This window comes from Diuraphis noxia, unplaced genomic scaffold (assembly GCF_037042655.1).
Source record: "Diuraphis noxia isolate RWA-SAM2 unplaced genomic scaffold, SU_Dnox_SAM2 contig0002, whole genome shotgun sequence".
NCBI classification, from domain to species: Eukaryota; Metazoa; Arthropoda; class Insecta; order Hemiptera; family Aphididae; genus Diuraphis; species Diuraphis noxia.
Genome location: NW_028301712.1, coordinates 86,813,234 through 86,831,757, shown reverse-complemented (window position 1 = coordinate 86,831,757; position 18,524 = coordinate 86,813,234). Strand labels below are relative to the sequence as shown.

At 32.7% G+C, this 18,524-nt stretch overlaps 1 protein-coding gene across 4 annotated transcripts in view; it reads left to right on the top strand.

The window, feature by feature from the left end:
* Positions 1–18,524, top strand: part of wake (ankyrin repeat and fibronectin type III domain containing protein wide awake) — a 180,537-nt gene that overhangs the window by 148,651 nt on the left and 13,362 nt on the right. Inside the window, exon 1 of one of the 4 annotated variants that reach the window (XM_015514212.2) lies at positions 17,531–18,213. The exons of the other annotated variants lie outside the window; for them this stretch is intronic. Within the exon in view, the coding sequence (XP_015369698.2) occupies positions 17,640–18,213 (574 nt within the window). The 5' untranslated portion in view covers positions 17,531–17,639. Of the gene's footprint in view, positions 1–17,530; positions 18,214–18,524 lie in introns of those variants that run through there. 4 annotated transcript variants of the gene reach the window in all.

The window sequence follows — 18,524 nt, the reverse complement described above, 5'->3', positions numbered from 1 at the left end:
TTGTAAATGGGTAAAACTAGAGCGCGCCACGTACTTGATCGCTCCGTTTTATCTCATTACATTGTCCCCTTTTTTATTTTTTTTTTTTTTTTTTTTTTTTTTTAAATTGGTAATTTGAGGGTGACAAGCAAAAAAAAAATAAAAATAAAAACTGAAATTTTGATTCTTTCGAAGACACTGGCCTTTAGCGTTTGTGTTGGCGCTTGTAGTCACGAGTGGCTTTTGTTTTTACCTTGTATAAAAGGCGTTTCAATCGGGTGTTGGACACGTTCTGAAACTCTTTTAAGTGGTCCCTTGTTGCCCATAGGCGTTGCCGGATTTCTTGGAGCGCTTCGGGTTTATCCGTAATCATATCTCTTATCCGTGTAATGATGATTTCTGACTCTGTTTCACTGTGTTGGGAGGAAGTTTCCTCGGTGTCATTTGCTTCTGGGGTTGTGGTAGAGACTTGCTGAATCTCATCTGGAGTTTTGGATTGATCGGGTACTTTTTCCCAACATTTTAAGAATGCATTCCATGTGGTCTCCGTGGCAGAGGGACGTCTCTGTGCTATTACGGTCGGAGGTATCACATATGCTGGTTCCAAGTGATACTGTGTTCTCTTGGCCTCTTCTTGCCGGTAAAACATTGCGATCTTCTTCTTCTGATTAGTTGTCAACAGATTGTCAATGGTAGTTACCTCGATCTTGTTGAGGGCATCTCTCTTCTTTAGCTTGGCCAATGGGATCTGGACGAACATGTTGCTCTGGTCCTAGAAATGAGTTTTTTACCTAGTGGTCTTCTTGGTTACATACATGGTTCTCACAGGCAATTTAGTTTTTTACATACATAGACATACATTTACACATTTACATTATACACATTTTTTTTTTTTTTTTTTTTTTTTTTTTGTGTCATTATTGTCTAACAGTTTTTGTGAGACTCGCCTGCTTCTGGCTTATCTTCATAGTACTTTTTTATATTTTTGAAGTTGACGGTCTTATAATTTCCTCGAACCTCAACCGTTACCGTGTTGTTGTTGTGTATTTTTTGGATGGTGTATGGCCCATGATAGATCAGGAACAACTTATGCGTTTCTTTGTCCTCTGCTGATGACAAGCGGTGCTCTTTGATTAATACTTGGTCCCCTATGTTGTATTGAGGAAATTTCTTTTCTTTGTCTTTATAAGTGTTTCTTATTTCGGCCTTTTTCTGCGTTCGTTTGATGACAATCTGTACCAGGTCTGGTGGTTTGTCATCTCCCTCTGTTTTAGGAAACGCTACTAGTTTGGTCAAAGACAGCTTGGTCTGTTCTTTGAACATTATAAAATTTGGTGTGTATCCCGTGGTAGTATGCGTGGTATGGTTAATCCAATATGCCACGTTATCTAACCACTTGAGCCAGTTTGTATATTGTCGGTGGCAGTAGGTTCGTAGCAAACGACCAATTTCGCGATTTGCTCGTTCTACCGGATTACTTTCTGGGTGATAGGTTGTGGTGTGGAGAATCTTGACTTTCAATCCCGTCATAATCTTCTCCCACTTGCTACTGGTGAATTGGGTTCCATTATCTGTCAAGATTTTCTGAAATAGTCCAACCGTTGGTATGTACTCCTGTACTAACCGTTTAACAATTGTATCCGTGGTGGCTCTTCTCAGAGGATACAATTTTATGTATTTTGAAAATACATCCAATACTGCTAAAATGTATTTGCAACCTCCTTGACTTCTTGGTAAGGGCCCCATTAAGTCTACTGATACAATTTCTAGTGGTTTTGTAGGGAGAAGACTTAATGTTGGTCCCCTAGACACTATATTGCTGGTTTTTGCTTTTTGACATATATCACACACTTTAATTATTCGTTTGATGTTGTAGTACATATTTCTAAATTGATGATTTTGCTGCAACAGTTTAAACGTCTTATAGGTTCCGCAATGCCCGTAGATTTTATGTGTTTCTGCGACCAAAGGTCTGATCAATACTTCGGGAATTAACAGTTGATATTCCCCGTTGGGTGACTGTCGGAACAATAAGTTCTGATGAATCAGTAAGTTGTGATCGGTTCGCTGAGTTACGCGTGCTCGGAGTTTTTTGATATGTTCATCCTCCTTTTGCAATACTTCTAGATTTTTAAAATGTTCTTTTAACTCATTGCTGTAGTCTAATAGTGAGATTTTGTTGATCACTATGGTCTTTTCCCTCGTGGCGGGGTTATCAGTTGGTGATTGTGGATATCGTGTTAATGTGTCGGCACCGAGGTTTTCTTTCCCAGGAATATGTATGATTTCTAATTGAAATTCTTGTAGATAGGTTGCCCATCGAATTAGTCGAGCGTTAAGTAACTGACAAGTATTTAAAAAGGTGAGCGCATGGTGGTCGGTGAATATCTTAACTTTATGACCAAGTAAATAATTTCGGAATTTCTTGCATGCAAAGACAATTGCGAGAAGTTCAAGCTCCGTGGTATTATAATTCTGTTCTGTTGGTTTCAGAGTTCTGCTTGCGAAACTTAAAGTTTGATGTTCCCCTTTGTCAGTAATTTGGTAGAGCTCTGCGCCGATATGTGTAGTTGAAGCATCAGTGTTAAGATGGAATTCTCGTTGAAAATCGGGAAACTGAATTATTATGTCCTCAAGAAACTTTTGTTTTATGTTCTCAAAAGCTTGCTGCTGTGTGTCTCCCCATACCCATCTTGCGTCTTTTTTGGTTAGTTTGCTCAGGTGTCCCGTGTCTTGTGATAGGTCCCTGATAAACTTTCGATAAAAATTAATGAATCCGATGAAAGCTTGTACTTGCTTTTTTGTCTTCGGTGGTTGAAAGTTTTTTATCGTCTGTATCTTGTCTGGATCCATGGTTATTCCTTTCTGGCTGATAATGTGACCCAGAAAAACAACCTGATTTTTCAAAAACTGCGATTTCTTTTTGTTGATGGTGATGTTATGTTGTTCAAACTTCTTAAATATTTGCTCCAGGTGATACATGTGCTCTTCGAAACTAGTCGAGGTAATATGTATGTCGTCCACATATATTGCAGCAAATTGTAGCACCTCTGGTCCCAGTACTTGATCTAGCACTTTTTGAAACTCTGCTACTGAATTAATGAGTCCAAAAGGTAACACCTTGAACTGGTAGTTCCTGCCTTTGTGTAAAAATGCAGTTATTTCTCTACAGTTCTTTTTCAATGGACACTGCCAATAACCAGCGGTTAAGTCGATCGAACTTAAATATTTCATCCCTTGGAATTTGATAAGTGTGTTATCCATGTTGGTCGGACACTCTCTATCGGGTATGATGACGGTGTTGATTTTTCTAGCATCTAAACATAGTCGAATATCTCCATTTTTCTTTTCTATGCATACAATTGGTGATGACCATGGTGACGTAGATTTTTCTATAATTTGCAGGTCTAACATCCTTTGTATTTCTGCGTCTACTTTAGGTATTCTTGATACGGGTATCGGATAGGGTCGTTGATATATAGGGTCCCCTGGTTTGACGCGTATCTGACACTGGAAGTCGGTGATTTTACCAGGTTTGTCCGAGAAAATGTGTTCATACCTATTGAGTAATGATATAAATGTGTTACTTTCTTGATCGCTTAACACTATTTGGTCGTCAGCGGTATTTTCACTTATTTCCACATTGAGAAGATGTTCCTTGATTATCTTTGGTTCTCGGTTGGCGAATGGAATGGTAAGTGGTACGTTATTGACACTGAATTGTATTTTTTGTCTATCAAATTTGATCTGCGCTGAATATTTGTTTAATAAGTCAGCTCCAAGTATTCCTTGTTCATTGAGGCCTTCCACTTGGACGAAGTTAGTTTGTAGGTAAATGTCCCCTATTTTACACTCACAAAATATTTGCTTGGACACTTTGCATATTCTTTTTCCTACAGCGTTACTAATTTGTATCCCCGTGACTGGTAGCTGTGGTATCCTAGGATTTTTTCGTGTGATTACATCAATCACCTCCTTTGTAAGTACGCTTATTGTGGCTCCGGTGTCGACTAACAATAGCATTTCTTCACCCTCAATTTCACATTTGATATATGGACTTATTGATGCATTTGTAGTACTTAGTGAATTTATTGCGTGATTTTCACTACTAGTACTTGCGTCGGTTTGTTCATCACAATTTGCGATCATTTGGTTGACTCGTTCAGTTTGTGGTTGATTATTTGGTCGAGCGTCCTCACGTCGATCGTTGTTACGTGGTGCTTGGTTATTGTTCCAGCGATTATTGCGTGGCGGCATGTTGTTCCATCCACTGTTTCGTGTGTTGTTCCAATTGTTGTTATTTCTTTGTTGATTATTGGAATCGTTTTGGTTGGTTTTTGGCTGACTTGTTTTGTTTTCGGTGGGTTGATCGCCTTGCCCTTCCTCACCTAATACTTTCATGGCTGAAATTATGGTACACTCTGGTAACGATACTAATATAGCCCTGAGGTAACCTGGGTAGTGCCGAGCTATGTGTTTTACTATTTCGTGTTCGGATAACCGTGGTACCTCCAAATGTCGTAACTTCGTTGCCCACGTGGCGAAATGTTCACGGTAATTTGTATTCGTTGGTATGTGTTTTGTGTTTAAACATTGACTCCATACCTGTATTTGTATTTCTCTGGACCAGAACTCGTCAATAAAAGCTCTTTTGAAATCCTCGTAATTACATAGCTGAAATCGTATCGTGGAAAACCAACTGTACGCGTTTGATTTCAAACAGTCTCCCACAACAATAATTTTCTCTCCTACGTACGTTTGCTTAATGGCAAAATATTCTTCAAGTCGGTGTAAGAAATCTCGCGGGTGTATGTCCCGTCCGTTTCCAAAAAATGTCGGTCGTGCAATATCTGTGTGATGTAGACTATTGTTATTATTTGTTCCACAGTTATGCGCTGGTGGTGGTGACGGTTGGTGTTCTTGACGTTCATATTTCCGTTCAAGTTCACTTAGCTTTCTTGACCAGTTTTCTTCGATAATTTCTATTTTTCTGGCATTTTCTTCTTCTATATTATTGCATTTTTCTTCCATATTACTGCACTTTTCTTCAAGCTGATTGATCTTTTGCAGTAATTGGTTGACTAAATATTGACTGTTTCTTTCCACTTCGTTTTTAAATGCATTGAATGTTTCTTCTGATATATTCTTCTTAGGTGCCATTTTTTTTTTTTTAAAGATGTAGGTTTCTTCTTAATGTACACGATGTAGTACCTTCTTAATCTCGTGGGTTCGACGTAGAAATGTTCTTTCTTACTCGAGCCCCACGTTGGGCGCCAAATGTAACGAAAACACAACACTTGATTTTTCGTATTTATATTTTTTGCGTGTTTATTTTCATTAACTTTTATGATACAAATATAATTGGGATTTTACAATATTTCTTTTCAATCATTTATACTCTTTACGAGTTTACAACAAAAAATAATTTATTTAGGGGTAACATAGAACATTGGGGGGAATGCGTGTGCAAAGACTCATGGTTTTTATGTCGGGTTTTGAGGTGGCTCGGTTTGGACGGCGTCTTCCCTCAAGACAAATGGTAGGTCTGTCTACTCCGATACAACGGAGGATTGACTGCTACGGAAATTGACACACGGCGTTGGGAACGTTCACTCCGATACAACGGAGGATTGACTGTTACTGGTAGGCTTGTGGGCGACAACGGAACTCTGCAGACGGCGATAGAATGATCCGGCGGCTTCGGTGTGACGTATGACTGGATACTGGCTGCTCTACTCTGACGGTGGCGCTCAGCATGCACGGGCAGGTCGACACCGTATACGACGTGTGGTTGCGGCGTATTAGGGAGTTGCCGGGTCAGACTATATGGTTGAACATCCGTTCTTGTCAATATTGCTATTGGCCGGCTTGTTCCAGTCTGGGGCAAATTTCGCTGTTGTTCGAGTCACAAATAATATCCGTTCTTGCCAATATTGCTATTGGCCGGCTTATTATTATTCTTCGCAGCGGGGAGAACGTTGATCGTATGGTGCTCAGCGGCCTGTATATCTGTTATACTGGGAACGCTGGTCCCGTATAGTTTTGATGTAAACTTGTACCTGATTTCTTTCATTTTTCGGTGGTTTATTCATGTATTTAATGTAAACAGAAGTATCTAAATTATAGTTTAGATTCCCAGGAAAAAGAATATGATACTGGCGATTCAATCCGATGCTTGGTTCGATGCGAAAACTCGCTTTCCCTGTGTGCACCGGTACAATGACGTGCGGATGCGCGCCATCTATATATCCTGGCGGCAGACGCGCGTAGTCGCCGAATTGCTTTTCCGCGGCGGTACTCATTTGCGAGTGTTTGTAAATGGGTAAAACTAGAGCGCGCCACGTACTTGATCGCTCCGTTTTATCTCATTACAGAATAAAGAGATTTATGCAGTTTTTTTTTTCAATGAATTTATTACTTATAAGTATATTGGTTTTTAAATATACCTACATGACGTAAAATATCTTAAATTTCTTGAAACTTATTTTTTTTCGTATTAATGCATATTTTATAATTAAGAGCTAAGGTATTTTTTTTATTTTTTTTTTATTTTAAAACTTTTAATTATTGTTGTGTAATTGGCGTTTATTTATACCATAATTGTTCAAAAAATAAATCAATTAATTTTTTTTATCATTAAGAGGGATTTCAGAGAAATCAGAAAGGTAGTGGCTTATAAGTTTTTGTGTTTTTAAAACTGTGCAATAGACATTATTAAAATTATAAAAATTATTCTGTTTCGAGTGTATTTTTTACATTGAGTAGGTCACCGTAATGTGTTGAATAGGAATTAAATTATAAAACAACTGCTTACGAATAAACTATTCTCGGTGAAGCTGCAGTCTTCTATCTACTGTTATTTTATAATTTATTAATATTAATATTAATATTTTACTTTTATATACGAAATACAATAGATTGAAGTATAAAAATCGCATAGTTACTATATATTATATTACATAATGTATTATTGTTATTAACTATACAAGTAAACAATGTAGTATAGTAGAAATGTGCAGGTAAATAAGTTTATTGTATAAACACCTAATGGAAATGTAGTATGCTTAGAAAATTATAAAAATTGAAATCGATAAAGAAAAAAATTAATATTTTTCATTTAAATATTAAATGAAGTCAAGATTAGAACTTAAAAAAATTTTAAAAAATTATACTTTTGAATTTATTATGTTTTAAAATTGTTAAAGGCTTTTAAGAATGACCTAAAATGAATTGTTTATATTTTCAAGGTTCTGAATTACTGTAGACATTTTTACTAATATTTAAATAAAAAACTTAAAATTTAAAACTTTCAAATTCCTAAAAGTAGCCCAACATTAGTCTTAATTTTTTATAAATTCTAAAAATAATCAATCAAATCTAATTTTCTAGATAATACTGTACCAGAAAGGAGTTATAATTAAAATCTTACTAAATATTATCTGTATGTCTTTCTTTTAAATACATTGTTGAATATTGTTTTCTATTTAGTATGTTGGACTTGTATATTTGATGACAAAATAATTTAATTATTGTTGGTTGATCTAAATATATTTAAATATATAAGTATAATATATATTTATTTTTACATAAACAGTACAAATGTTCTTAATATTTAGTTTAATATTTTTAAAAATGTACTCATTGCAAAGAGTGTAAGAAAATTGTAATTGTACAACTTCAAAGTTGATGTATTTTTACATGATTTATAATAACAAAACTATAAACTAAATTTGATTGTTAAATTTGAAACATGTTTCCCCCTAAAAATTGAAACATAACTACATATCATAAAAAAATATTGTATAATAAGGTATAAGTCTAGTCACTTATATAGTATATACTATATACGAAACAGTATATGGTCATAAACACATAAAGCTTATTTTGCATCGACGATTGAAAGAATTATCGACGTAAAGTTGTCGGTAGTATATAAAAGATATGTTACGAACTGGGTGACTGGTTCTATAATGAAAATGCATATCATATAAGTATTATAGGTACCTCTGGTACCTCTGGTACCTATATATCATAATTTATAAAAAAAAACCTAAACTAGGAGGATTTAAATATACAGACATACTAAAATCAATATTTTCGTAAAAATTCATCCACGCAAAAAACTTATAAAATGTGTTTGGGTAACTGATAACAATAAAAACTTTCAGCTGTATTAGACTATTTTATATTATATAATAATTATTAATGCAAATTATTCAATGCACATGATATCTAATTGAAGGAATCAACAGTTTTCTATGAATTTAATTGTTTTATACCATTTAGGTTTTAGATTTTAGCCATATTTTTATGACTATCTGTAGACGTTTTATAAACCTTATATTCGCTTTAATATTTTAATACTTTAATATGTGGATATAATATTGGTTTATGTACTTTAGTAATGTAAGTGTATAATATCTTCATTATAAATTAATATATATATATATATATATAGGTATATATATATATATATATATATTATGTACATATTTTTAATTGAAAATATTTCCCTTTAAGACTTATAATATATTATACAGATATATAGTTGATTGCAACCTTAATTACACCGATTGTTTTAATGGCTATTTATTATAATTATAAATATTAATTCACAGGCACATTTCAACACGGCTGCCGCACCACTGCTGATTATTAATCGATTAAACAGCCGTGGCCCGACCGCTTTAATCGTATTTTTATTCAATTTAACACTTTGTCATTTTACGGTAATGCTTACAACAACAAACTTGTAAAATATAATATTATATTTTATAACCAATGGTTTTACTGTAAAATGCTGGATTCGTAATTATTATCAGTAATAAGATATTACAAATTGTAGAAGAAAATGGAACAGTAATTTAAGATCAACTTAAAAAGCACCCGGGAATTTGCATTTTTTTGATTTTATATATTTAAATAAAATGTAACATAGGTACCTAATTTAAATTCGTATTCACATTATTAATAAAACTATTAAACTTAACATTTTCTATGAAAAAATTTTTATAAAAAAATTGTTTAATGAAAGCATAATGTACGGAATTTTCTTTTTTTATACCACTAAATATTTAATAGTTAACATTATTATTAATCTTAATATTTAACATTTAACCTAATAATATAATGTTTATACTAATATCAAAATCTAAAAGTTTAATTTTATAACAAACGGCCTAGGATGGATAAATACAAAATTTTAAATAATTAAGAAGTATTGTAAATTGTCCAGAACTTATACACCACTTGAACTTTAAGTTTACTTGAAAGTTGGTCTTGCTTTAAATCATTCCGATCATGTTCCACAGATGAAGATTTGTATTACCTTAGTCAAGACTTAGTAATATGGTATCAATATAAGTTATAAATATAAGTAAATGGTACAAATTAACATACTAATTAATGGATAACATAAAATAAATACAAAGAGCGTTCATTAACTATTATTAGTATAAAACATATAAGGGAAATAATCTGCCACTTCTGTTCTACTCGACGAGTTTTAGTTTAGTATGTAAAAAATAATAATAATATTATAAAGTACATTTTAATTAATATATAACACTTAAAGGACACATCATTTTGGTTCATATCCTTTTCAAAATTTTTGTTAACATTTTACGCAACGGTATTTTAAATTATTATTAAACGCAATTTATTTTTATATATTATATTATTTTAATAGTTACTACCTAGTACCTACATCGTTTTCCTTATGCTTAAAACGTTATTAACTAATAATAATTATTACATTTTTAGTTAGATATTTTGTATCAGATGAAAAAATAAACAAATTAAAATAATAGTATAGATATCTAATTTGTTTGTAATCTATTATGTATAGTAATAACTCTTTGTCGTATAAGTAATTATTACTCCAGTAATCTAAAAAATAAATTTAAATAAAAAAATTATTTTAAATGCAAAAAAGCATTTGACGTACTCTATCATTATTTAAAGATAATAACAATAACCATACACTTTTCATCATCTGGATAGATACATGGGTATTTTCAAAATATTATAATTTTTTTTATTTATTATAATCATAAAATGTTTCAGCACACATGGTGCTATTACAAGTAATTATTTTTTAACAAAAATATAATTAATCAAGTACCTGAACAAAATATATACTTTGAATAAAATAAATAAATCAGTAATATAATAAAATACACATGTCACGGGAACTTATAAGTATAACAACAAAGTCAAAACATAAGGTGCGACGGCTGCATAGAATTGCGTCCCAAAATACGAAAATATACATCGCGATATCCGAGTTGCGTCCGTGATGGTTTTTGCACAACACATCTGAGTTGCGTCCACAATTTTTTCGCGACAAGTACGAGTTGCGTCCTGGTTAATAATTGATTAATTGGTTAATAGTATACATATCTATACGCTATATACATTCCTTCCCACTTTTACAGACTGAGGACTGCCATTTGCATAAATGGTGTGGTTAAATGATGTATTGTAATTGATGATTATATATGTATATTAAATTATTTATTGTTCTAAAATGAAATGTTAATTTTATGAAATGGTGTAGTTAAAAACTGTAATCGTATATTATTTTATAAAATGGGTAAATTTTTGTATGCCGATTTTTGAACGAACTAAGACGTGTTAAATTTGTGTTGATTTGTCGAACATGGAATGTCGAAGTGTGATTGATGCTAACATGAATAGAATTCATTTCCAACAATAAATTGTAAGGGTGTATTTATAATTTCCGGGACAGATAAGGTATCGATAATTGAGATATCTATACCATCTACGAATTTATCACCTTACATTATTCTCAATCGCTGAAAAACCTGTGTACTCTAACCTAACCTGACGAGAAAACCACGGACGTAACTCGGACAAAATATCATTTAGGGACGCAATTCGAATGCGCCGGGTGCGACCTGCAAATTATAATATGTTATGAATTTATATATTATAGTGTGTAGTTTATGTGGAATTTAATTCAGAATAACATTGTACGATCTTTATAATAATATCACTACATTATAATTCACATATTATTATAATGCGATCATTATTATTATTTTACGAACATCGAATAATTATCGTATTGATATATCTATTCAAAAAAGGTTCGCCACTATTTTAATCGAGCGACTCTTTTAGCGGATGACATGGTTTGAAGCCTTGAATAGCTGTGCTGTTTATGAATAATTTATTAATAGATGTATTGTACACTGATATAGTATTTCATATTATAATATGGTCTGTTCCTCTGTTTATGATAATTTAAGCCTGGTGTGTTTGCGTGTTAATGAATAAAGCGACGACGACGACGACGATAATTATTATTACGACGAATCACATGTGTTTTGGTCAAACGAACTGGATGTAATAATAATAATAATAAATAAACCTACTACACATATTATATTATAATTTATTGCCCGTAATCATGAACAACCGGTGAATTAATACATCGTCGGATCGAAAACGCAATAAGGGACGGAGTTCCGATTCGTTTGAAAAATTCCAAAACGTTCGTGTGATCATAATACATGACACAGATAAACATTAAAAATTATGAATAAATATCGAAAAATCGATGAAACTTTAAAATATCAAATATTGTGCTGTACACTAAGAGTGCATAAAATGTGGTATAGGTATCTATAACCACATTTGGTCTAGTAACCACTACGCCTAAATAAAATCAATAATTTTTCTCATGTGAAATTTTTAATTTTTATAAGCGATTCAGTGTTTATCGTAAGAAAATGGGTGACTGCTAATACTAATGCTGTTTATAAACATATACCACAGTAAATAATATATTATAACATTATCCATAATCGAAAGGATAAGAATTTTTACTTTGTCATTTATGAACAATTATATTACCTACCTATACAGCGGATTAGGTAACGCGTGAGTATTATTCAGCTGGTGCCGAAATATTTATTTTTCAAATACATTATTTATCAAATCCAACACTATATCGTGATAAAATATTATAAACGCATAAATAAATAGTAATTCGCGCGTACAAAACCACCAAATACCTGAAGACACGGATTCTTGAAGCTAGAGTTTATTGCCTGACAATAAATTCAACCCCGTGTTATTCATTTTAAGGCACTCGACGGACAATGAACTGCGCTCAATTACTAAAGTTTCGTTCGATTTTATATAATAATAATATTACTGTGTATATATACGTTTCCTCTATATAGCGAAGATATTTAAATTACAGTGAATTCGTTCCTCGGGTCTCACTAAAAATAATCACACGCGTTATTCTTACTCTGTGCGTTATTCACGAGATGATGTGAAACGCTATTAAACTTCTCAGCCATAACAAGAATTATTTTAACAATAATATTGTACGCGTTTTATCCGGAAGCCATGGAGACTTTTGTCGATAAATTGTCTTATATCGTCACACAGCATTTTGCAGTTTATTTTACGGTAAACTTATACAGCGTTGTTACTATTGGTTTTAAATTTAATTGCTGTCGTTCCGAGTTCAAATCACTGCAGCGCATCTGTAATTTATCCGTCTTAAATGCACCCATACGGCCATAGTATTATGTAGTATAGATGTGTGAACAAAACTCATTATCGGTTTTCAATGTTTTTAATTGATTGTGTGCAAAAAGTATACGACATATTATGTTGTGCGTGTGCATTTAGAATTTCAATGTTTTCATGACAAAAAAAAACCGTTCAAAACCTCGTTACCTACGTCTGTTAGTATAAACGACCAAGTCGAACTCGTTGCGCCAACACGTCATATAATGGTACTTTGCCCAACAAAGACCGACACATATTATTATAACAAATTAATATTGTCAACTGCGTGCTCAAGTTGATAAACGAGTTGCGATATTACACGTTAATTATTATGAAAAAATAAAAAAACAGTATTGCGTGGTGAGACAGTATATTATCATTACGCTTGAAAACTGTCACTACTAATATATATACGAGTTTGCCATCACCATCTGTATAATATAATATTATTATGTCCGAACGTCATTAGAGTAATAATAATAATATTATATAATAGCGTCGTAAGCCATCTTTACTTGAACTACAAATCGCCTCAAAACTAATAAGAAAGCACTTTAACCTTGTATTATAGGTAAAATAACTTCTACGACAAACAATTCGACTGGTATTAACCTAGGTTATATAACTTTTGGGGTTTAACTTTTAAACCAAATCACAGTCCTTTCAATCAATATGTTTTTGTGAATAATCCTTGGCTAATGATTGCAATCATACGCACTGTGTCACGACCTCAAGATCCCCTAAATCACCTATAAATTGTACGTATAATATTATATTACAGATTATTACTATAAAAACATCCATGAAAATCTCTCATTATTTTCATTAATCCTAATTATTGCTCATGATATTAAATTCCTGGAAATCATCCCTTATCGGCTTGAAATAAAATTGGTCACATGGTCTCCTTACAATTTAAAACCCATTAGGTACTAGGCCACGAGTTCGTTATTTTGAAGTAGTGTCAACTGACACGAGTACACTATTACATATATACCTCTGTTATCTCGTCACGTTTCGTGTGTTTTATTTGTGTCTTCTAATTTAGTTGTTACATTGGACCTATCTGCATATCTCATGTTTTTACAAAATACATAAAAAAAAATATCAAAATATATATATTTAAGTGGTCTGCAATCATACTCTTTTACAGCAATTATTGCCATCTACAAAATTAATAATATATTTTATTATAATCACATTAGGTAATAACGAAATCCACATTGCTATTTGTTCGAAAACCTATTATGTACATTAGTAAAAGAATACAATTAAAGGCAAAAAATAACTTTTCAATATTGTTTGTTTTTATTTTTGTTTTACATTCGAAGGCGTTTCATACGCATGATAAGTCACGAAGTATTGGCGTGTATAAAAATCATTCGAGTGAATATAATCGAATTCTCTAAGAATAAAAGAGTGAAATGAAATTTCCAGTCTGTTTAATCAACGATTTCTATGGTTATCACAAGGATTATGTATCCATTTTTCGAATTTATTTTTTTTACTTAATGCGGTGTTAACAGAAGAACAAAAAAAGCTTGAATGGCACTCGCAAATATTTTTGGTATTGCTAATTAATAACGTTTTACTCTGCCAAACCAAAATGACTAATAAGAATAATTGTCTCGATGTTATATAATGTATAATCATAAACATTTTTATTTTTTTTTATATATTCTTATACATTTTAATAGTTTTATTTAACTAAATCAAGCTATATTCGAACTCGAAATGTAATTTTCAATTAATTGCCCCTAATAACATATATTATGTTATGCTCTGTTATCTACCATGTATTACCTAAAGATATTTTAACATTTTTTCTAACACGATTCTTGATTTTTTAATAAACACTCACTTTTTGTAACTTATAAAAATTTAGAATTCTGCTTCCTCAATACCACGACAAATTTTCTTATGAACAAAAACAGTACTTTTATTATTCGTAAAATGTCATAAAATGTAAAGTAATTAAATAATAGTTTAAAGTTGTATTATATAATATTAAAAAGGGAATTCAATCAATAATAAAAATGTTAATATATAACGCGAACGTTCAACATTATATGGTCATATAGGCGTTAAAATGTAAATGAAAAAATGTTTTCTGTTTAGCTTTGTTTTTATGTCCAACATACAATTCTTGTACACAATCATCGAAAAAAAAAAGTTACACCGTATAGAACGTATAATGTTTCGTGAGTTTTTTTCCATTTAAATCTAAATTGATTTTGAATAATATATAGATTTGTTTGTCTCTCGCACGGATTGCCACCTTTGTCAAAAAATACAACACAAATTACTAATTATGTATAAATGAATAATTGTTTCAACCGTAATATAAATTATAAATTATAGTATATATAATTTAATGGTTTTTATGGTTTTCAATTGTAAAAAAATAATATAGGCGTAATGGAGAATTTGAAATATTTAAGCAAATTATTGTTGTTTGATTTGTTTAATGGAATTAGTCTATTAGGATGTATAATTTTTGTGCCTCATTTTAAAATGGATAATTAATAATATAATGTTACCTAATTCTATGTTGCATAAATCATAAAGTCGCACGCCTGTAAATTCAAATTTACTGTGAATTCCTAGTCACTTGTTTTGAAAACACCACATATTAAAGGCGATCACCAGAATTACACGGCTGAGTGCTAAAATTTTTGATATGTACTTAAGTTCATGTAGGTGACATACTATAATATACAGTCATTAGTTTAAATAATATTCAATTTTAAACATGAAAATTGAAAATATTATATCAATGTGTTAGGTATTATAAAAATAAAAATGTAAGAGACGACAATAATTTGTTTAATTTTTTGGAATTTTTTGTTGAGCCCAAATTATTTAAAATATAATAATCAACCTCAATAATTTTCAAATATACCTATATCTAAGTTATATATATACTGTTAGTAATGTTTGTTTTCTTATTTTCCTAAAGTTTCTATGTTTCATGTACTCAAAAAAGTGGAATTTTGAACGTTTTTATAAAAAACCAAAGTTCTAACAATAGTTGGGACCCACCCAACGATGTAATCAACTAATTTGTTGGATAGTTTCCAATGTGAACTGTTTACTATTTACTCTGGCAAGCTCAAAAACGATCAAAAATCGACAATATTTTTCGAAAATTTTACCACGTGATACCTATATAAAATACTATAATAAATAACAGATAATCTTTAAGTTCGATAATTTGATAGCCTGCAAATATATAATATTTACTATAATATTACAAACTGCGAAAATTGTCAGGAATGTGTGGAACAAAAATACCTTTTCTATATGTTACGCGCGTATGTAGAGTGTAAATTAGTGGTCTTCAACCGGTGGGTCGCGATAAGTCTTCTTTTTAAAATAAAAATAAAATTTTTAAAATTATAAAAGGTAAAAAAATAATTTTTTAATAATTAAATTTAGAAATTTAATAAATGAAAATACAGTTTAAAAACAGTAGTGTATGTTGTGTATTATGTATCAACAATATTTTATAATTTATTGTTATTCTATATTCTATTCTATAATATTATAATGAATATTAAATCACGGTATAATGTTTCATATTACACTGGTATGGTTGTACAGCATTTTATTTATAATGCCTATTGCAAAGCATTAAGCAATTTTCGATTTTTTATAAACCTTACGTGGGTCGCGAAAAATGTAGGCCTAAAAATGTGGGTCGCGAGTCCAAAAAGGTTGAAGACCACTGAAGATTACACTGTAAATGACTAATGGCATCCCCACAATGTGCATTCGTGTATGACGAATTATTATTATAATATTATACAGGGTGATAAGCCTAGTATGTTCATCATCAAATTGTTTTATCATAATGTTATGAATTAATTAAATTTTGATATGTTTATTAATTTTTAAATATAAAATTTTAGATTATTATTTAGATAATAGAAATTTATTTATATTATTTAATGATTGTTTTGTTGTATCATAAAAACTTTATTTTTCAAGTGAATACTAAACTTTTTTAATATAAATGCAGATAATTTCCCTGAAAAGTCTATGTATTTAATTCAAAATTCGAACGAGAAGTTTCTAAGTTATCAATAAATATACATATATACCAAGGATGCTGGTTACCAAAAATTAATTTAAAAAAATAAAACATATTATGTAATGTTGAATCAAGTTTTATGATAGTGGTACATTTTTATGAATTATATAATATTGATAAATAAATACTTATATAAGGTATACTCAAGTTCTAAAATCATCATAACTCTTAGCTGTATCTTCCAAACTTATTGTCCTTATAAAAAATGTAATTAAGTAGTTTAACACAAAGTAAAATTATGCACTATAACTACTAGCACGAATTCAGATTTAGACATATCAACGTTACCAAAAAATTATCTGAACAACAAATTACAGAAAAAACAGCTGGTTCTCATTTAAAGAAAATATTGTAGGTATATCATCCCTACATCGTGGATATATAAAATCTTAATAATTAATTAATTAATAATATTGCGGTCATTATATGGTTGTACACATAAAATAGTTTTAGGAATCTGAATTTGAATGATTATAAAAATTTTATACTACAATACGGATAATGCGGGGGGGGGGGGGTCGACTATGCTTGGAAAATCACCCTGTACATTAAACCATATGTGTGGGTTCGTCGACCGTGACCCACTGAAAGGACAAACACATATGACGTATATCAACGGCGCGGGAGGGTCTGGTATGGCAATAATAATAATAATAATAATAATCATGATAATAGCAACGAGACGTCGGCGTGGTCGTCATGACGTGCACTCGCGTATCGTACATAATATTTATATTAATATATTATACCTACATATGCGGGAAACCGGTAGTATCCGGTTGAACGCGGTAACCCCAACGGCACGAGTCACGAGGGGTTGGGGTGGGGGTTATGCATGCATCTGCTCTTTTCGGGACCGGGGACCCCCTCGCTGCTGGCCGCACACACCCGGCTACACCCGCAGTATGCGTTTGTGCGCGTAACGGTCGCGTCCGCGGTAACACAACATCTCGCAATCGCCGTCACCGTTTCGTTCATTACCGTTTGGTTCATCATCGTCACCGCGCTCAGGTACATGGCGGACTTTGAACGCCTCATACCGGTGGACCGGTGTGAAACCGGAACTGGACCCGTGTCCAGGGTGCCATCGTTTACTCGAGCGTCGCTGGTCCGGTTCAGCCAACGGTTGCGGCGCCGCGGGTGGACGGTGGGCGCCGACCAGGACAAGGAGAACGTCGTAGCGGCCGTCTACCGGCCGGCACTGCCACCGGCCATGCCAGTCGTAAAGCGCGTAAAGTTCGACGATCGCGTATACCACGGTCCGGTCTGCGGCCACGGGTGCGGCGCGACGACATTGGGTGGTCGCCGCGGCGGCATACTTAAGGACGCGCCGGCTGGCCCGGTGGCCGCACGATGCCTGTCGTCGGCCGTCGGTTACTCGAACGTCAGCTACACGGACGGCGACGATACGGTACCGAACCGAATGCGCATGTACGACGTGCCCGTTACCAGTTTCTACATCGGCGCTGGCGATGACCGTTTGCCGGTGTCGCAGCAGTCGTCGACGTTCGCGGCGAAACGGTCGTCGTCTGGAGTCATCGGTGCACTGCGTGACGCCAAGAAGACCAGACGGTTCGGCACCGACATAGGTTCGTACAACGGTGGTATAAGGAATTAATACTCAGGCACTGTCGGCATCGTAATTTTATATAATCTCTTAGACTTGCGCTGACTCCAATTTTCTTCCGGTAGACCTCGAGCTCGTAGTCTCGACTAGACCAATATCCTTGTGGGGATGAGCAGATTGCAAAGAAAAACTCCCATGTTACACACCACACCACACTATACATTTTATATTAAAAATATTTTCAAATATATATTTTTGCGTACTGTGTACATTTCAATATGAGTATAGTTAACACAATCACAACTTAACACGAATGCAATATTTCTACAACTA